Source organism: Acipenser ruthenus, chromosome 12 (genome assembly GCF_902713425.1).
Source record: "Acipenser ruthenus chromosome 12, fAciRut3.2 maternal haplotype, whole genome shotgun sequence".
Taxonomy (NCBI): domain Eukaryota; kingdom Metazoa; phylum Chordata; class Actinopteri; order Acipenseriformes; family Acipenseridae; genus Acipenser; species Acipenser ruthenus.
The window spans coordinates 17831602-17852595 of NC_081200.1; the positions used below are offsets into that span (position 1 = coordinate 17831602).

At 41.6% G+C, this 20994-nt stretch overlaps 1 protein-coding gene across 3 annotated transcripts in view; it reads left to right on the forward strand.

Annotated features, from left to right (window-relative positions):
• Positions 1–16839: 16839 nt before the first annotated feature.
• LOC117416571 (diacylglycerol kinase delta-like) overlaps positions 16840–20994 on the forward strand; it is a 70881-nt gene continuing 66726 nt past the window's right edge. For all 3 annotated transcript variants that reach the window (XM_034027746.3, XM_034027751.3, XM_034027748.3), the window contains exon 1: positions 16840–17232. In XM_034027746.3, the coding sequence (XP_033883637.3) occupies positions 16972–17232 (261 nt within the window). In that variant the 5' untranslated portion in view covers positions 16840–16971. The remainder of the gene's footprint in view (positions 17233–20994) is intronic.

Sequence of the window (20994 nt, forward strand, 5' to 3'; positions counted from 1 at the left end):
AATCAGACTTTTTGGGGTTACATTTACAACCCCCCAACCCCCCCCCCCCCCCCCCCCCGAATTATTTTTTACAGTGTATATTCTGTGCAATACTGGATTTTCAGAAATGTTAATGCCAGATATACCCACATGAAACCATTTGGAAAAGAATCTAACTATTCACTCCTAACTGGTCCCAAATTTATTTATATATATATATATATATATATATATATATATATATATATATATATATATATATATATAGTGAACCAGTATAGTCCACGTAATTATGAGATGTGCAAGCAGTGTCTGTTTTGGTGCAGAAGGACATGACAGAGACCCAGGTCAAGCAATTTCTGTTTTGATGGTTTTCCTATTTCTCTTTTTCTTCAATAAAACGAACACAGAAGTTCCAGTTATAAAGACAAATAATAATCAGAATCAAATAAACACAGTACAGGACTTCCTTTTTGGATAAAGTCCCTCAGGTAAGTAGTTGATTGTTGCATCCAAGTTCCTTCGGTGTTGGCTTGGTATTGTGGTTTCTTTCACTTTTTCTAGGTTGTCGCGAGCTTCCTCCAGATGGCGCTGTGAGGTCTGGTTCGTCCACGTCCTCTAACAGGTTCGTATTCCCGACTGCCCCCGGAGGTCCGTTGCGGAAGTGTACGGCCCAAACCCCCAGCCAACCTTGAAATTAGTAAAGGTGTTCAAACAGTGAGCAATGGGCTTTCTCTAACTCTCATCTGTCTTCTTTCGCAGGTTCCACTATTCCCTGGACATAAAATAAAGTTGTGTTTCTTTTTAAATAACCCTATTGGCGTCCCTGCGTTTTATTACGCTGTTGATTACTTTCAGATGCACACAGTTCACCTGGTTTAATAAAATGCCCTGTCCGTGGGCTTTTGTTACAGTCATTAAACACCCTGGCTAGAACCAGTTCCTTTGTTCTACGTTTAAACACACACAAGTCCCGTAATTCAATAATTCCCAGAATAAAGGGGGAAACACAGCGTACTCACTATACAGGGATCCATGTTCTCTGCGTTGCTCCGGTGCAGTGGACCCGTCTTGTGAAGATTGTAGTCCGCAGTATTGCTTCAATGTAGAACCACAATACACTGTACCGCTTTTAGAAACAAGGGCTTTATTTGTATTCCTCTGTTTTACCACTGGTTAATGTAACCCACTCTCGTCTAATATTGGTATCTCCACCGTCCTACTGTTGGTTCGTGTCCCCAGTGTTGCCAATTCCTATTGGGTGAAAGTCACTAGACGCGCCTTAAAAAGTCGCTAAAATGTCGCTAAAATGTTTGGGGGGGGGAGGGGGGGGGGGCGCGTTGAGTAAGTATTTAATTCCAACCCTAATACACCACATCAACAATAGACGGTGTAACAATCCACACAGCACCTGAGTGCTGGAAACAACTTCAAAACACCAAAATAAATAATAATAAAATTATATATCCCTCTACAAAACGCAGGGCAGCACAGAGCATACATTTTTTAAATATGTAAAATATAACATCATCCTACCTTACAATAGAGCCTGGATGACATCCTCGTCTAAGGGGGGCTCTTCTTCTTCAGGATTTGCCTGCTTGCTTTCTGAGGAGTAGGATTCCATTGTGCCAATTATTCTGAGCATGCTGGAAGGCAAGGAGTACTGGTAGCATTTCTTGCCTGCAGTTTGAAGTCCGTATCGGATGTGCAAAATTGAGTTCACAGTTAGGAGCGACAGACGATTTCTTAATTTAGTTTTAACTACATTTAATTGACTGAACACGCGCTCCACTTGTGCATTGCTGTGTGGCAGTGTAAGGATGGTCAGTGCCAGATTACAAAGTTCTTTGAATGGTTTGTCACCTGTAGCATCTCTGTAGGATTCTACTTCACACCAGAATTTCTCAGTGTTATCCACATGTTCCCACTGGATGTGATGTATGTTACGCCACTGAATCTCAATTTGGTTGATTTCTTCAGGGGATGTCATGAACATTTCTGCCAGCTCTGTTATGGGTTTCTTTGTATGGCGAAGTGCTTCACCTACAGATAATGCAGACATCTGCCGCAATATTTCTATATTGTCGGGCAGACGATTCCGGATCTCCTCCAGCAGTTTCACTGTGAAATCAACACAGCGCCCTCGTATCCCCGCTTTCGCTGCTTCTGGCACAGCATCTTCCCTGATAGCCTTCTCGGCCTCGTATCCAAGTTGGGGATGAGGATCCAGGTGTTGGCGGATATCACCTTTGAGGTAATCAACCTGTGCAGTTGGAAGTGTTACACTGCACCCAAGTGATGTTACAAGCCTGATTAGTCTGTCAATTAACTTTGTTGGATCAACGTTGTTTCCCTGGAATGTTTTGTTGACAGCCTGCACCTGCGATAGCACATTTTTCACAAATATCAAGAATGCACGACTTTGTGGATCACAGTACAGGTGGTAGAGTTGGTCTGCCATGTAACAGCGCTCATTCTCTCGTGCAACGGCAAACAGAGTTTTCAGTTCAAGCCACTGTTGAAGGATTCGCCTTACTGCTGGCTCTACAGAGATCCACCTGGTGGCACACGCCTGCAGTATCTTCTGTGGCTCTTCTCCGTCATTAATTGCAGCGAATAGTTTCTTATAGGTTATTTGCCTTCCTGCACTTTGAGAGAACCAGTTGTAAGTTTCCTTCACTATGAAATCCAAAAACTTAGGGAGGGATTGTTCATAAGCTCGCGACACTGCCAGAATCAAACTGTGACACACACACAACGCACAAGAACAAGGTGAGGAATTTCAGATTTTAGTTTTGCATATACACCATTGTTTCTCCCTATCATTACCGATGCATTGTCTGTACCAATGCCAGTGAGTTTTTTGAGGTCTAGCCCCAGCGTTGCAATGCAATTCTTCAGAGCGGAAACTATTCCGTCTGCCGTGAAATCTTCAAGTTCCACAGCACTGAGAAATCGTGAAACAATTTGCTTTCGTTTCGCACTGAAGTATCTTATGACAATGCCAAGCACCTTGATCACAGAAATGTCGTTGGATTCATCTATGAGCAAACTGAATGGGCTCTCACCAACGTCTGCCACTAGCTCACTAACAAAATGAGGCCCTAATACATTATTAATGATAGCTGTACACTTAGACCTGTGCAGCTTCAGTGCAGATGCATGAGAATCTTTAAACCGAGCTCTGCACAACTCAGTTAAATGGTCGACACTTTGCACTGCGCTATGTTCTGCAATATATAGAGCCAAAAATGCTTCTGTTTCTGCAACTACATTCCTCGGCGAAGATGAAGCAAATGAATCCATACGAACCTGCCTGGTATCCGTGAAGGGTTTTGTGCATTCAATGTGCTTTGCAGTATTTGCGTGTTTAATCAGGTTCGACTTTTTTGCATTCAGTGTAGTTTTACAAAACTTACAGTAAGCTTTGTTTGCCATCCCAGGAACAGACTTCAGCCAAAGTTTGAAATCATCCTCCTTTAACCATGTCTCTCGGAAATGTTGTTCATATTTTTTAGACAATTTATCCGCCATTTCTAACAACTGAACTCGCCTCGAAAAGAAATAACCGCCGAGGTAGAGCAAGCACGGCACGAGCTGTTACGTATATTGTCAATCGTTAAGATAACTAGCTTTGATTTGTTGAACTCTGGGGTAAGGGGAGGGGGTAGGTAAAGTCTATGCATCAAAATACTAAATGACAGTCACTACAACCTATAGGAACAGCAGGGAGTTGGGGGGATAGGCGGGATCTAGGTCATTAGCTGCAAATTGACAGTTGCTATAACCTATAGAAACAGAAGGAAGTTGTATGGCGTTATCTTTATTCAAGTATTATGTTTTATTCTGTTTGAAACAGAAAGTCGCTAGATTATCACCAGATTTTATTTAAAGTAGCTAAATTAGCTCTCTGTCGCATTCACATTAATAATATCGCCGTCATGTCTAAAAAGTCGCCAAATCTAGCGACAAATTCGCTAAATTGGCAGCACTGCATGTCCCTGATCTCACTCTCCCTCCCCGCTATCTGATTCCAGCAGCTTTTTAAAGCTGCCGCTGTTACCCGTGATGCAGTGTGGGTTTTCCCCGTTGTTGTTGGGAAATGTAGTTCCTGGTTGGTCTGTGTATTTTACTTCTGTCCTGCCTGAATCTTCCTGACTACGTCAGAGGACCGTAAGCTGCGTCTTCTTCGGGGTTACTCCCCGTACCTGCTATTTCTAACCCCTTCAAAACTCTTTTAATATCACTATATATATATATATATATATATATATATATATATATATATATATATATATATATATATATATATATATATGAACCAGTATAGTATATATTAATAAAAATTTAAAAAATTATATATTAAAAAAAATTACATACACTAAATGTGTGGTTTAAAAATGTTTAGGATTATTATTATTATTATTATTAGTCCATGATTATTTCAAACTGGAGGATATTCCGCCCATAAAATAGAAAAAAAAGCTTGGTATCAACACTGCAGGACATCTCTCAAACGTCCAATCGAATAAATATGATTGCTGCATCTTCTGCCGTAAAAAAAGACTATGAAACTGCAGGGCACAAATAAAAATGAAAGCATAAATAAACGGTCGATATTAGATTTACATGTGCCCTTTTTTACATACAATATAGTATCCCAAAGCTCTTACATTAGAACATATAAAGACCATACAGGCATCACAGATCATAGAAATAAGAAACAAGCAATAAAATGCATACAATTAAAAAACGAGATTAAAATCAGACAAAATAGCAGGTCACAAATACAAAATTAACACGACAAAATGTATGCAATAAAAAAGAACAGAAATCTTTATATTACAGCCTAACAAAAACAGGTGTGTGGTGTTTTTGTAAACACTGATATGATATTAAACCATTTTCGGTTTGTATTATAAGCTTTCACAATTATTTTCAGATCTTGCTAGGAACGCAGGATCCTGGGGAAGGCAGTGTCTGTTGTGTGCTGTTGATTAGTTTGTCCGTTTTGGAAGGAAAACAAAAAAAGGTCAGCTGTTGTACTAATTTTTACTTCGTTTATTTTAGAAATGTCATAACTGAATCAACACATGTTATGTGATAACATTCTTTAAAAAAATTTAAATGCAATCGCCCATTAAAAACCAGTTGCCATGTCAAATTCAGTTCCCGATGCCGCTTGTCAATTTAAGTCGGCCACTGTTTAGCCAGAGAGCACACGCAGACACAGTAGATGGAGTGTGAGAAATGGCGTTTCACCCCCGAGTCTAACACTGGTTATAACACTTTTTTATGGTATGTGGTTGCATTTTTCAAGCAATAGTGCAAAACAATTACTTGGCGATGCGCAGCAGCCATACTGCTCAGACCCCAACATTTTATATGAACGGAAGATCTTGTTTGCTACGTGGCTTGCGGAAAATTGCATGAACAAAAACGTGACTGCGCACAAGTGGTCAGTTTTTCAGATTGATAGCAAAACATGTAGCCCGTTATCAGCAAAAGATATTTAGGGTCGGTGGGTAACCTGAACCACACATCTATTTTTTATTTGGCCTGCTGCTGACTTGAGGGGGAAGCCATGGTCTCACCCTCACAGATGCCCCTGACTCACTTGTTATCTGCTCTGTTGTAAATATCTCGATAGCTTTTCCCCTTCTTTTGGCACTGATCTACTGCACACATTCCATCCATCCATCCATTATTATTAACCACTTACTCCTTTACAGGGTTGCGGTGAGCCGGAGCCTAACCCGGCATACACTGGGCGCAAGGCGAGACTACACCCTGGACGGTACGCCAGTCCATTGCAGGGCACCACACACACACTCATTCACACACAGGGCAATTTAGAGTGACCAATCAACCTGGACAGCATGTCTTTGGACTGTGGGAGGAAACTGGAGTACCCTGAGAAAACCCACGCGAACACGGGGAGAACATGCTACTGCACATATTGTAAAACACAAAACATAGCTTAAATAAAGGCTGATCTTCAAAACGGGCAAAATGAGAACTGATCGAAAAGTTATTTTCAAAACTAGATTTCTGTAACTTAGGCCCTGTCCACACTTTGACTTTAAAGCGTATTAGTTGCATTTAAGCCGGCTTAAAAGTGCTAAATACGGTTTGCATACACACTACGCAGCATTTAATACCGTACTCGAGAACCGAGAACCGGACTCGAGACCACCTCAGGAGGTAGTCTCGAGTCCGGTTCTAATTAGATCGCATCAGGTAGTGCGGTTTATCAGAAGTGTGGACGCTGTAATACTGAACTACATTTTTTTGTATATCCTCCAATATCCCAAAATGCTTTGTGGTATGTTTGGCGAAATACTCAGAACAGGCGCCTGAAGGACTTGCTATCAGTGTACACTCCGCACTAGGTATTGCATGGTGGTGTGTGGGTGCAGGGGTTGCATGGTGGTGTGTGGGTGCAGGGGTTTCATGGTGGTGTGTGTGTGCAGGGGTTGCATGGTGGTGTGTGCGTGCAGGGGTTGCATGGTGGTGTGTGCGTGCAGGGGTTGCATGGTGGTGTGTGCGTGCAGGGGTTGCATGGTGGTGTGTGGGTGCAGGTGCACATGCCCCCCCCTCCCCCTCCCCCTCCCCCCTTGTGCGCAGCACACATGGCCTTTTCAGCCACCTCCCCCCTTAGTCCCCAGGAACAGGGGCAAAGGTGTCGGCCACGGTGGGATGTCCTTCTCCCACCCAAACAGCTATAGCATCCCGGTGGACCACGCACAGGCCGGCTCCTCTGGCCGGCTCCTCCGCCCCTTCATCATGGCCGGCAGCTCCCCTCTGTGGGGCTCCGGCCACCCGTTCTCCTGCAGCGAAATTGCTGCGGGGGGAGCTGGTCTCCTGACCCCCCCCCCCCCTTCATGGCCGGCAGCTCCCCTCCGTGGGGCTCCGACCATAGTTTCTCCTGCAGCGAAAGTCTGCACGAGTTTAGTAAGGATGCGTGACTGTCAGCTAGTTAAATAATCAGTAGCTGATCAGTCACGCATCCTCACAAGGTTTTTAAAGTCTAAAACAAGATTTCCATTCCATTAAAACTTCATGCTGATTTGAACTCGGCTCTCGCCAAGATAAGTACCAAATTAGACGTAGCTTTACAGTAAACTAATGTGATCCATATGTGTCTCCATCCATTTACGTTTCCTTCCATATGATGATGTAGATATCCTTCTGTCTGGTGTTAATGGCTGAAGTGTAATGCTGGCTCCAGGGATCAGCTTATTTTGCCTCCCTGGCGCATCAGCACACACAACGGCTGCGATGCTGGCTCCGGGGATCAACCACAGTGTGGCCTCCCCAGCGCATCAGCATGACAACCGTCTGGATTGAGCTAAGTAGGGTACATCTCTGGGGTTTTCAAGTGGGCACCTTCCATCCTCAGTGTTTCGTCGACTAGCCCACGACACCTCAAGAGGGCTCGACGGTGATTCTGGCGTCCCAGCATCACCCCCCTCCGTCCCCCACTCAACTATATATATAGGGGCGGGACACTCTGCCACAAGTGCACATGGAATCTGAAAATTAATTTACAAATTTTTTAAAAACATAACTACGAACTAATCCTAACTTTCCTGCACGTCATATTTGTTGTACAGTGAGACTCTGAGACTGCGTACTGAAGTGCTGCGTTGGTGGTACTCGTTCCAGCGACATGGCAAATCTTTTACAAATCGGGTTTTCTACAACTAAGCAACCAATAAGCCGTAAGGAAAGCTCTGAAATCAATAAATCATAAAAAAGTAATTATGGAAAAAAAAATTAAAACAAACATTTAGAGTGGAGGCTTCATCTGGTTCATTATGACAGTGAAAAAAACATTCTGCCTTGTTTGGCGTCAGTTTCCCAGACTTGCAGATAAAACAGCAGCTTTATTTGTTGTGAATTCAACATTTCGTTTACATCAAATCCAGTCTCACAGTAAGATGTTCCAATGGATACCCAGATACGTGATCGAATTGTCTAAGTTTTTTATTTGGGATCCGATGTGTTCAGGTCAAAAATGTCATTCACAATCTTTCCAGGACTCGTATCACTCAGCAAGATTGGCGCTGACTTGGGAGAGGCTACACAAGCGACAACACTCTGAGAATGATTGTTCCCTTTCAATTCAAAGACGACTACCAAAGACATTACGTATGGGATATGCCTGCCCATTGGGTAGGTATCACTGAGCTCTCTATACCAGAGCTGCCGATAGGCCCCTCCTTGGATGATGCACTCGGTCGCGCCCACCGAGGGGATAAAACTGCTATCCAAAGGAAGCCATTTCTCTTTTTCCTTCTCAAGCTGAGTGTATTAATAGAGAAGAGCTTCTCGAGTCGAATCGAGTCGACTGTATTTCCCTGGCATTCGTGCTGAAAGCTGGCTTGCCGCTTTCCCGGAATCAACGACTTGAAAAAGACTGAGCCTTCTTTGCCTTTCTGTCTTTCAACGGCCTCCTCGTTGGCTTGGTAGGCCGCTCTTTGTATCTATCTGTTGTGTGTGAGCGACTGTCTTGCAGTCATCCGCAAATGGTTGTCAGTTCTTCCAGGGAGTACACAGTTCCTCCACGGGGCTAGGCCTTGCCGTATCCCCGCTGTCGAGTAGACCCTGCAGGCTGTGTAGGCCCGCCCAACTCAGTGAGTTAGGCCTTTTAAACAAATAGTGTGCTCTCCTCTTTACTATCTTTCCACGTGTTTGCTGTCTGCTAACTCCACATCGGCTTCGGTCTTGTGTCCCCCTGGTACAAGCTACGCGCTGACCAGGTGTGTTGACCACGGGGTTAGGGTAGGCACATTGCGTAGCGGCCTCCCCGGTGCTTCGGTACCACGGTGCACGCATAGCCCTTGATAATCAGGTATCTCAGTGCACAGTGTTTAGTGCATACGGCACACGGTGCCCAGCGCCTCAGCGTCAGTGCATGGTCACAGCGCTGCGCGGTACATGGTGCACATAGTGCTCTCGGTACTCGGTGAGCACGGTGCTTGGTACCCACAGTGAAGGCGCTGCACGTGCTCCACGACCAAAAAGGGTGAAGCATTCCAAGCAGGCAAGGGATATTATGGACCTTAAGGCCCAGATGGCCCAGGTCTTAGAGCTCTTGGCTAGACAGGTACCAGCGGCCCAGGCCCAGGCCCCTTTGCAGCCCCAATTGCCATACCCCCCTCCCCTAGGGGAGTTCAGGGGGGGTGGGAAGAGGTGTCTCAGCCGGCGCAAGAGGACACGAGACCCCTGGTTTCGGGGTGGCCTCGACCCTGTGCTAGCTGTTGCACGGCCAGCCCTGGGAGATTCCACTTCGCTTGGATCTCCTCAGCCAGGCTAAAGGCTCTCTTTGGCACTGGTCTTTGGTCTGGCCCCTGAAAGGGACCGCTGGTTAGCTCTAGGACTATCAGATGCATCGTGGGTACGTTGCAGAGCACTAGGGTGGACTCAACAAGGTCCTTGTATACCTATAAGTGGAGGGATTTCCAGGCTTGGTGTCTGGCTATTAGCCATGACCCCATATCTTGCCCTATGCCGGTCATCTTACAGTTTCTGCAATGATGCTGCTTGATGCTGGTAGGTCTCCTTCCACCTTGAAGGTGTATTTAGCAGCTATCTCTGCTTGCCATGCCCCCATAGATACCATCTCTTTGGGCGTACATTTTTTGGTAACCTGTTTTCTTAAAGGCGCTCAGCGATTACGCCCTCCTAGGAGGACTGTTCTCCCCGAATGGAGCCTCAATGCTGTACTGGAGGCTCTCACGAAGGCCCCGTTTGAGCCCATACACGTTAATCAGTCTGTGGAACTGGAGTCCTTCCATCCACCTCCGTTTGCTTCAATGGAGGATGAGAGATTGAATATTCTCTGCCCAATGCGGGCATTGAGATGCTACATGCATAGGACAAGAGCTCTGCGTCAATCTGACCAGCTCTTCGTCTGTCACAGGACACGGACCCTAGGACAGCCCCTCTCTAACCGGGTTCACAAAGTGTACAAACAATGTACAAGATGAGATTTCTTCGTTCAATACCCTAGTTCCTTAAGCACAAGTTTTTCCTTTTGTTTACTGAATTAAAATACAGAACTCAATGAGTAGCAACGTCACAGCGCGTATCTCTTCCAATTAAAGCAACAGTAGCATAATATTGCGCAAACTACCAAATAATAATTTTTGCTGTAGTGTATTCAGAATAAAATAACACCTATCATATAGCAAACTAAATATTCTACATCTGTTTAATTCTAACAAATAATATTTATAAAATAATCTTAATAGTCTAAATATTGTAACCTGGCCAAAACAATAGAAAATACATTCCAACATTACAATAGTTTAACATTACTAATTACTACTAGCCATGAAGTACTGACATGACATGACAAAACTCACGGTTCACGATACTGCAACACAAACTCCTTGTAGGTTTAAAGCACTAAGCATTTACCAAAGAACAGATCACTTGCACTATGTCCCCTATTTATACCCTCGCTCATGATCCCTAGGTTAACGAGCACATCCGCTCCTCCAATCCTCAGATGCCACGTCATTTACTGTCTGGGTCATTGAGTTTGGGTACTGTAGCTCTGGCCCTTTCCTAAATGACCGACTTCCACCTACCCTAAGGAATACATTGTTGTGCCATTTAGTACTCTGTTCCTTTTACATAATTCCCTCACAGGTCGAGAGGGAGATTTAACACCAAGAATCATTCGATCTCTGTCACATGGTGATTGTAGAAGGTTGAAAAAATTGAGAAAAATTGAAAGTGAATCTGTCCAATAGTGCTGAGTAGAATGATGACCAGTAGTTGAAAAAAATCAGGAGGCTCAGGAAAAAATGGAGACTGTCACATATAAAAGAATGAACACTAAACAGACCTTAATTACACAGCTACACATAAACAAGTAACAGTGAAACAAAAAGAAGAGTTTAGACAAAGTGCAGGATACAATAAAAAAGAATGACTGCACTGGAATTATCTAAAGTTTAGGATCACTGATTTTTTATGTTTGTAATGCTGTAGGTTGTGATGGATTCCTCAGAGAAAGGGAGTTTTTTGCGAATCGTAACTAGCCAGCCTAAGTACAGAAGCTGACTTCTAAACTTCTCTGGGATATTGAATGAGCCAATAGGGGGAGAGGATGAACAGAGGAGGATTGCAAAGAACTGTGAGAAATTAAGTATTAACCTGGTCAGGCTACTAACCCTAATTAAAGTGACAGGTGGGTGAAATTTACACCGACATTATGTGGCATGGGGATTGCTGTAGTGTGTTACACTTGAGTGCAGTGTAACACACTACAGCAAGTCACAACCCATTTTAGTTGTCAGCAAACTCTGATGCAGAAGCCTTAGGTTTGAAGAAAAAGTACAACTAAAATTCAAATATGTATATTGGTGTTGTTTGACTTCGTAACAAGTGCACAGTTTATGCTTAATGGATACATAACTGTTATACACTAAAAATTGCTAAATTTAGAAATACTGAAAGAAACATAGTTTCCTGGTTTTTATTGCATGAGAATAGCTGTTTACTTCATGATACTATTGGACGCTGCTTTTGGCAAGATAAAATGCGATAGTAGTGGTGGGGACCAACCAAGACGTAGCTTGTGTCAATGCTGTGATTAGGGCAACCAGTGGGCCAACCCTATATTAGGTGCCGGACCTAATAAAGTGACCAGTGTAAAGGGTTCCAGGTGTTTCAGATTTCAAAAAACCACGGCAGGCAGCGCTTTCAAGTTCCCAGAATCAGTCACCAGGGCTCAGACACGACATCATCTTTCTACATTAACACAGGATTCCTGTCTCAGTTTAATGATCAATGCTTTAGGACAACAAGATTGAAGTTCCAGGGACCACATGAACCGGTAAGAACTAAGCCAACCTTAAAATCTGCCTTTGAAAATAAAAATCACTCTTTAATTTAAAACAGGACACCGGCGCCACTCTTCTGTTTGTGTAGACATTAGGGGTGTCTCTGAGAAGCCTTGTTAAGTTTGTCCTGAGCACCTTTATAAGCAGCCTGTAATAAATTACTGCAGGTTCCTAAAATGGGATGTACAAATCCTAGTGTGCTCTTTCACTACCAAACAATATGTAAGGGATTTATAATCCCCAATAACCCCCTTGAACCACAAGTAAGGGGTGGAAGTAAGGGATTCAAACTAAGGGTACAACGACTATTAATTTGACAGTGTCAAACAGGATGACTTGTCGCCACTTAAAAAAAAAATACTGTATTAATAAATCCTCTACTTTGGTGCTGTGTCTGGTGCTCTGTTTGTGAATGTACAGTTTCGGAACTGCTTGGAATTTGTATTAATGTTCTAAAATGTAATTTATATATTAATGAATTGCAACTGCAACTACACATTCATCCATCTGAAATCGCGCATTTCAGTTAATTCAATGTGACTTTCGATTAGTCGATTATCAGTTTCTGAGTGTCAGTTTTCTATCAAACTAGTTGACTATTTCATGCTACCACTGCTTCAAACCACTTAAAAAAAAATACCTTAAAAACCCACTAAACCCACAGTTAGGAGGTAGAATTAAGGGGTAAACACCCATTAAAATGCATGGAAATTAAAGAGTGAGTAGTGGGGTTCTGAAAAATACAGCGTTATACGTCCCCACGTGTTGCTACAACTGTTTAAATAATGTACCTGTCATTTTATTTTCATTGTTACCATCCTGACAACTTTTTCCACTTATAACTTTAAAGTTCGTTTCAAAGCTATTTTTAAAATGCCCGTTCTTACTGCACTGGGGCTTGAAATCTATCCTCTAACTCACTGCAGGAATTAAAAATAAATACATAAAAAAATAATAAGTGCTCTGGCTTTTCTGTTCTGTACCACATTATGGATCATTATTGCTGTGTTACCGATTTGACAATCTGGGCAATAATCCTTACTCTAAAAGTTGTCGTGTTAACAATTAAAAGAAAAATTACAGGTACGTTATTTAAACAGTTGTAGCAATACGTGGGGGTGTATAATGCTGTGTTTTTTGGGAACCCTGCTACTCTTTAAAGGAATATTAATGGAAATTAAGGGAATAAATAAATCCCTTATTTATTCATTAAAATTAGTATTAAGGTCAATTGAGAAATTTATGATAAATAAAGGTAATTTTAAGAGAAATAAGTGATTGGTTTCATAGTAATGGGTCAGAAAACGGGGCAGTCTGCTCTGAGCAATGCAGATGTTGAGTAAAGCAGATTATTTCCCATTTAAGTGTTTTTATTGTAAAGAATGAGTCTGCTAAGCTTTTATTTGAAACATCAGGCTTAAATATGAAACACAATTTTTGTCTGTTAGTGTTATCCATATTCAAATCTCCACTTGACCTATTTTCCCCATTGAATCAATGTTAGTAACCCCTTGCATGTGAGGCCTTGAATTCTATAGAAAAGAGCAGCAGACAAGTGTTGATTATTTTCTAAGAAGATGTAGCAGGGCGGTAGAGAGCCCTGCTGTGTAACTGTATTTTGTTTATTTTTAAAACAGGGTTTCCCCCTCCGCCCCTGTGTTATTTTGTATTTGTTTATTATGATTTATTTATTGTATTTGTGACGGTGTACCGTCGTGTTATTGTGTTTTATATTTGTTGGCGAAGCGCCGTATGTTTTGTTATTGTTTTGTTTATAAATATGACGGCGTAGCCGTTTGTTTGTTATTATTTAGTAGCATGGATGGGAAGCCCCATCCTCACAGTATTTAGAAAACTTGTGCAGAAGGTGGCCATCTCCCGAATTAATTAGGTGATTTAATTTGTTGCTAATCGGGAGATGGTCACCTGTATAAAAAGCCTACAGCTCTCCAGCTCGGCGTGGGAATGTATGAGAGAGAGCGAGAGGAGCGTAGAGCGTAGAGCGTAGAGCGTAGAGCGTAGCGAAAATTAAAAGATTCCAGGAACAGTGACAGCAACTGCCCAGCCTGACCCGGATTGTATTATTTTGTGTGCATGATTTGGTTTGTTAACCTTTTTTATTTTGCTCTGTGAGCAAGTGTTTTTTTTTTTTTGTTTAAACCTTTTATTTATTTTTGTTATTTGTAAATAAAACGGCGGCCAGCCGCGTCTTTCTTTTCAAACTACAGTGCCTGGTGTCAGTATTTTTACCTTCCTGATTCTGTCTGACGTCACCGCCCAGTCACCCTGTCACAGAAGGGCTGTGGCAATGTGCCCTGCCCCTGTGTGCATTTGTGTGTTATATGTTGCATGTAGTGTGTAAATGTTGGTGTATTGTAGTTGGTACATGGGATATAATGTGGGTAATGAGACCAAGTGTTTAAAAGGTGTTCGGTGAGTAGTGAACGGGAGAGAGAGAAGGAGAAATAAAGTAAGAAATAATTGCTATCGCGTGCTGGTAGGACCAGCACGATACTTGTTTGTTTATTTTTACTCACCGTGTTTGTCTGTTAGTCCATCGTTTGTTAAGTGTTAGTCTGTTTTGTTTGTCTATTTATTTTGGTGTAAAGTGCCGTGTCCTGTCTTCTGTTTTGTTCAACCTTTTTATTTTCTGTTTGTTAATAAAACACTGAGTGCAGCAGCGTCTCAGATTCATTCACCACTGCTGTCTGTGTACTCCTTTCAGGTCTGACAGCTTGTCACAAGGGCATATTGGCAATTGACACGATCCTTTGCACAGTTGTTTTGCAGTGCTTTTCATGTGGTAATACTGAACTTTCCCCTCCTGTCTAGTGACATTCAGACAGAGAATGTCATAAGGAGGGGGAGATTAAAGGGAAATTGTTGTGGTCACCTGAATTATATGTGGTCTAAGATGGCTTTCGAAGAGTGATATGGAAAAACTCCAGATCAAATAGACTGGCTTTTATCATTCTTTACTACATTATGCAGTTCTTTACTGTGCTTTCACAATGCTTTACCACATTCTGCTGTGCTTATGCCACAGCACACTGGCGGTTGTATAATAAACTGGTGGGACTGCACTCTCTGTTCAATTCTAGTCCCTGCAATACAGAACAGCAGCCCTACTAAGTTATGAAGATAGACTGAGGAAACTGAATGTATTTAGCCTAGTAAAAAGTCAGTTAACCCCAGACAATGCTTAAGCACAGGACAGAAACCAGGACAAGTGGTGAAGGTATGAAATCGGTTACCAAGCCTTTAAGACCTGACTTGACAATTTTTATTAGGAACTACTAGGAACTGTACGGGCATTGAAGCTCTCAATTATTATTATTTATTTATTTAGCAGATGCCTTTATCCAAGGCGACTTACAAAGACTAGGGTGTGTGAACTATGCATCAGCTGCAGAGTCACTTACAACTACGTTTCACCCGAAAGACGGAGCACAAGGAGGTTAAGTCAGTGGCGGAGGTGGGATTTGAACCAGGGACCTCCTGGTTATAAGCCCGTTTCTTTAACCACTGGACCACACAGCCTCCTAATTACTTAACTAAACCTTTAATTGAACTAATAATTTGATTAATTGGAACTTTTTGCTTGTTTTCAGCTCTTAAACAGTTGCAGATTTTAAATAAGTAACTGAGAGCTCAGTTGGAATGAAAACCAGAAGACACAGGGGGTCCCCAGGACCAGGGTTGGGAAGCCCTGGTGTAGGGGTTGCCGAGTGTGCCAAGAAAATATCCCATTGTGCAGGACATACAGGTAGTAGGTTACTTATGCTACGATAAGAACAGCTACCGAAATGAAAAACTACTCTACTACTATAATACAAATGAAATGTGGCTAACTAAGCATCCTGCTGGTAAGGTTTGATTAGTATATTTTATCCATGACTATTTAACCGAATAGTGCTAGAAATACTCAAATAAACTTAAGAAATTCAAAGACATTTCGAATAGAAGACTTTTAGTCCATGCCTTTGTCACTGATAAATGTAGTTAATGTAAGCCTAGTGTTTTAAAGACCAGTTTAAACCAAAAACCCCTGAAATTAGTGTTGCCATCAGTCCCTGTTTTCCCTGGGTCATCCCGGAGTGGTCCAAGAAATTCAGCATGCCTTCCCGTGACACTAAATGCCACCAGTACCATAAATTGAGCAGATAAATCAGGATACAAAATTACTGCAAAAGACGCACAATATTAATTAGTTGTCGATACTGTGATATTATCAATGTGTCTTATTGAACGAATATAGGATTTGTAAACAGAGTTTAAACTGTTACCCCCCACTTTCGTTCCGAAGTCCCGTTTTTTTGTACCTTAGATGTGGAAACACTACCTGAAATATGTTTTAGTTACCAACTCTGCTGGTAAGATAGTTCTACTTTCCTAAGATAGTTCTACTTTTCTACTATGTTATAATTCTAATACCTCGTTTCCACGACACTGCAACACCATGCTGGCATGGTTCTGTCACTGTTGTGAAAGCGTGTAGAGTTGTTTCCACGATGTTTGTACAAATCCATACCGTGCCCTGCAGTGTCAGCACCGTGCCGTGCCAGCATAATTTCATGTCTGATACTGGCACGGCACGGTGCAAACTGTTGTGCGCAAGACTATGCGACGGCACAAGAACGAAGAGTAAAAAAAAAGTCGTTAAACAAGCTCCGTGGGAGGATTACGAAATTAAAATGCTGATAAAAACATGGTGTGAATATAACATCCAAAAACAGCTAAACACCGCAGTCAGGAACATGAAGGTATATAGGAATTGAAGTAAAAAAAATAAATAAAAAAAAACCTAGGCTACCTTTCTATTTGCTATCCTTCGTCTTCTGTAGCGGGCTTTACGTTGTCTTTTTTTATTTCTTCTGTAATTGTTTTATGTATAATAAAGTTGAACACCATCGCTAAAATAAACAACATCGTATTTAAAAACTCCATCTTAACACGTCTGCGTTTAGGTATTGCGTCATTACACGGAATTACACTTTTAGTGGGGACAGCCTGTCATGCTTTCATTACTATGCCATTTGAGTACCGTGCTAACACAGTATGGAAATAAAATTCGTGGAAACGAGGTATAAGATATTATTGACAAGCCCAAGCGTCTGTTTCTACATTCATGTCCTGCAAGAGACAGTTTCCCGATGTAACCACAAGATGGCGAAAATCTATTCTCTTGTACGATTTCGTGCTCTGTCCACCCGGTGGCGCCGGCGTCCCGTGGTTATCAGTCCCCGGGTTGAGTGTTAGGATGGCGGCAGCGGCTGGAGCTGAGGCCAGGTGCTTGGAGGAGTCTTCGGATAGCGAGCCGGAGCAGGAGCCTGGAGCTCTGCAGAAACTCATACGCAAAGTGTCTACCTCCGGCCAGATCCGCAGCAAGGTAACGCTGGCGGGGTTAGAGAAGCAGGGGAAACCTGGAAAAAAATCCAGGGAACTGGCCAGAGTACCAGGCCAAGCTCCAACCCTTGGAAAGCCTGATCATTTCCTACCGGACAGCCCCCGGGATCTTGAGAGAAGGGGCCTGATAGGTGCATGATGGAGCCGCCTCCAGGCAACTCTTTGGAGATTGAACAGGTTTTATTGCAGGGGTATGGGTGAGGGTTATCGAGTTAGCTGATGCCGGTGGAGGAGTGGAGAAAAGTATCTATCTGCATACACGACCATTACCGGCTGATGTAGCCCACTTATTATCCTAACTAATAATTAATAATACAGTTATTATTATTATTATTATTATTATTATTATTATGAGAGAGCAATATGTACATGTCGAAACGATTACCTATGTTCTAGATTGCATGTTCGCATTTGTTTTTGGTGTGAAGTTTAAGAATATGGAGCGTAACGATGGATTTGCGTAACTCGTGTTTAAATGCATAATAAATAAAGCGGTTTCTTTTAATGCGCCGCCACACAGAAAAAAATCGGCGGTGTTGCATTTGCTAGATAATACATTGAGCTCGTTTTGTTTGCACTGGGTGCTTGGTGGTTTATTAAATTGTTCGCTGGTGCTTGTTTTTAATTTGCATTTAATCTGATAACTACGCGCTCTGCTCCCTGTCTGTCCAGTGAACAATACTGATTTCAGATAACTATTTACGTTCTATTTCCCAAACAAATTAATAACAATAAAGCAGGAAGAAAAACGTTTTACTATTGTATGAAAACAAAAATGAAAAAATCCCTTACTATCGGATTGGTTAGTGTACAGTGCGCTGTTCCAGTCCTCAGTACTGTACAGTCTTGTAATTTGGGGAGGCTGGAGCGTTGGCTTGACCACTGTGCACTTTCTGAGTAGATGGGAGCATTGCAATATTTTGTAACCCACAGGCCATGTATGAGGTAGGTCTGTTTTATCTCCACTTCCCATGCAGATGGTCCCACTAGACCAGCTTCTTCTGTTTCAGAAATGCGTCCTATTTCATTCTTTATTTCCAGTTTTAGATGCATTATTGCAGTGGCTCTGAAATAAACTGGTGTACAGATCCCTCAGAGTTCTATTGCGGTTTCAAGTGTGGGTTAATATCATGGTAAAGTATTAGAATGAGTGATTTACAGTATGTGGACGAACTATCACACATTACGATGACAGTTCGGTTTTAGTCCTACAGCATTGCCATCAAGTCGTGGTAGTCTGATGAGGAGGACGTCCTGTGGTAAATTGATTTGGCGTTTATATCTATAACAGGTAAGCACTGCACACACACCAAAATTATGGATATAGTTCTTAGTCAACATGGTGCCCCCCACACTAGGGTTACAATAGTTTCTGCATATAGGAACACCTCCTAAGAGAACACCCTTGATTTTTTCCCATTGTAAGTGTTCCGCTTAAAGGAACAAGCACTTTGCTTAAAATACACCTTTTTGGCACCGCTAGCGATTCATTCACAACGGATACAGTACTGTTTTATAACCTGAAAACTCATCAAACTTAAATTCAAATAGTTTATTAAATATTTTCAAATGTGGCTTGTCATCGCGAGAGTGTCTTGAGGCACACTGATTGGTTTATCAAATCTTTCCAGAACCGCTGTCATATCGTTGTCTCGTTTTGTATTCTGATTTCCAAGAGTGCACCTCATCGCTACAAAATGGCAAGTAAACGAACCACGAAATGCGCCTCTCTTTCTCTTTTTACAGAAAGTTGGAAATTCTTCGAGCTCCTGAAAAAAAACATGAATCAGACACAAGTCGCGAGTAATTTGGTGTTTTCCGTTCTGGTGATTTGCTTCACCATTCTTCACCAATTTTGTGCTTGTCTTGAATATTGCTCCTGTATAGGTATTCATAATTAATCTAGAGCTGCTGCTGCATTTATTTATTTATTTTTTTTTAACATATTTAGGGGTGCTGTGTTAATTTAGTTTGGTAGTTAGTTTATTAACGTTAGTTTGTCTGTTACTTTTATTATTGTTATAGCTTATTAACATACACTTGCCTATTGCTTTTCTCATACTTGTTAATTTCATATGTTGATGCCAGGATTGGCAATTTTTTTATTAAAAAAAATAAATAAATAAAAATCAGATTTATTTGATTTAAATCAGATTTGTTTTTATTTAAATCACATTTTTTTATTTCTTTTTTTTTTCTTTAATTATGGATTTTTTTTTGTAGTACCATAGTTGTAGCTCTACAGTACCTCCAAAGTGTAAATTTAAGGATGTTGGAAATGGTGGTTTGTAAATAGTTACATACAAACTAAATTAATCAATCTTGAATGAATACATAAATAAAGCAAATTGTTTATCATTGTGGCATCCTCTAAATGTGAACTACAAGAATTTAGCGATGGAGTACGCCAGAGAAAAATACCCCTCAGTCACCCCAGTCATTCTTTTCTTTTCTTTTCTTTTCTTTCTTTGATTTCCTCTTTCTGTGTCAGTCCAAACACATGCAGTTGTTACAGCGGGTCTTAACACAGTGCTCAGTTGTTTATTTGGGTCCCCATTGCACTGTCATCAAAATCGCTTCACCGAATATTCTTCAGAATACCATTTTAGTGCAGTATTTTTTTTTTTTTTTACGTCTTCGCTCCATTTATGTGCCACAGAATCGGGGGCAAGTGCCATTTGCGCTTGCACTCACATTTGTGCTGTGATCAGAATACAGCCCTAAGAGTTTTAGTTTAAACACAGATGTTTGTGTTAATAAAATGTTTTTAAAACACTTTTCATGTCTTTTCCTTGAGAAACTATATAAATCAGTGAAAAAAAAAAAAAAATCAAGGATTTAAATCAGCCAACCCTGTTGCATAGCTCAAGGTGACAGGCACTGTGGGTTTACTTTTTTTTTTTTGGCGGCAGTGTGATCTAGTGGTAAAGTCCAGGGCTTGTAACCAGAAGTTCAGCGGCTCAAATCCCAACTCTGCCATTGATTCACTGTGTGACCCTGAGCAAGTCACTTAATCTCCTTGTGCTCCATCCTGCGGATGAGATGTTAAATCAATGTCCTATTGTAAGTGACTTTGCATGTAATGCACAGTTCACAGCCTACCTCTGTAAAGCGCTTTGTGGTGGTGGTCCACTATGAAAGGTGCTATATAAAAATAAAGATATTATCATTATTATTATTTAAGCTGCATATTGCGCTCTTGAAAAAAGCTTGTACAGTAAATATTTTTTTTTATGTCTTGACTTGAATTTCAAGAATGTCAGATAAATGTAAAACTTGATGAACTATTACAATTCATCCCACAACTACGAAATAAGAGGTACAGTTGCCTGTAGGATCTGCTCTCCATCCCATAATAGTACTTAGCTCGGCTGACTGAAACTGCAGTTTAATTGGAAAAACATAAGAGATGTTGCTATGTACATTGCAGGGGGGACGTTCGCTGGTTCCCAGAGCGTGTATGATCTTTAGGTAATACCACTGCATAGATGCTGGCACACACTAATACAGGAAGCGTCAGCTTTCTTACAGAATATTTAAGACTATTCCACAATATGTTGTTAAATATCTGTTTATGAAGCACTTATCCTACAAACCAGTAAGTACGTTGAAAGCACTTGTCTGTCAATTTTTGACTACCTCAGGCAAACGGACAAGCCTTAAAATCAAGCCCTGATTTGCACTCCGCCTTATAACAGATGACGGTGCTAGTGGAATGGCAGTATGGGGCAAATGGGAGCCATGA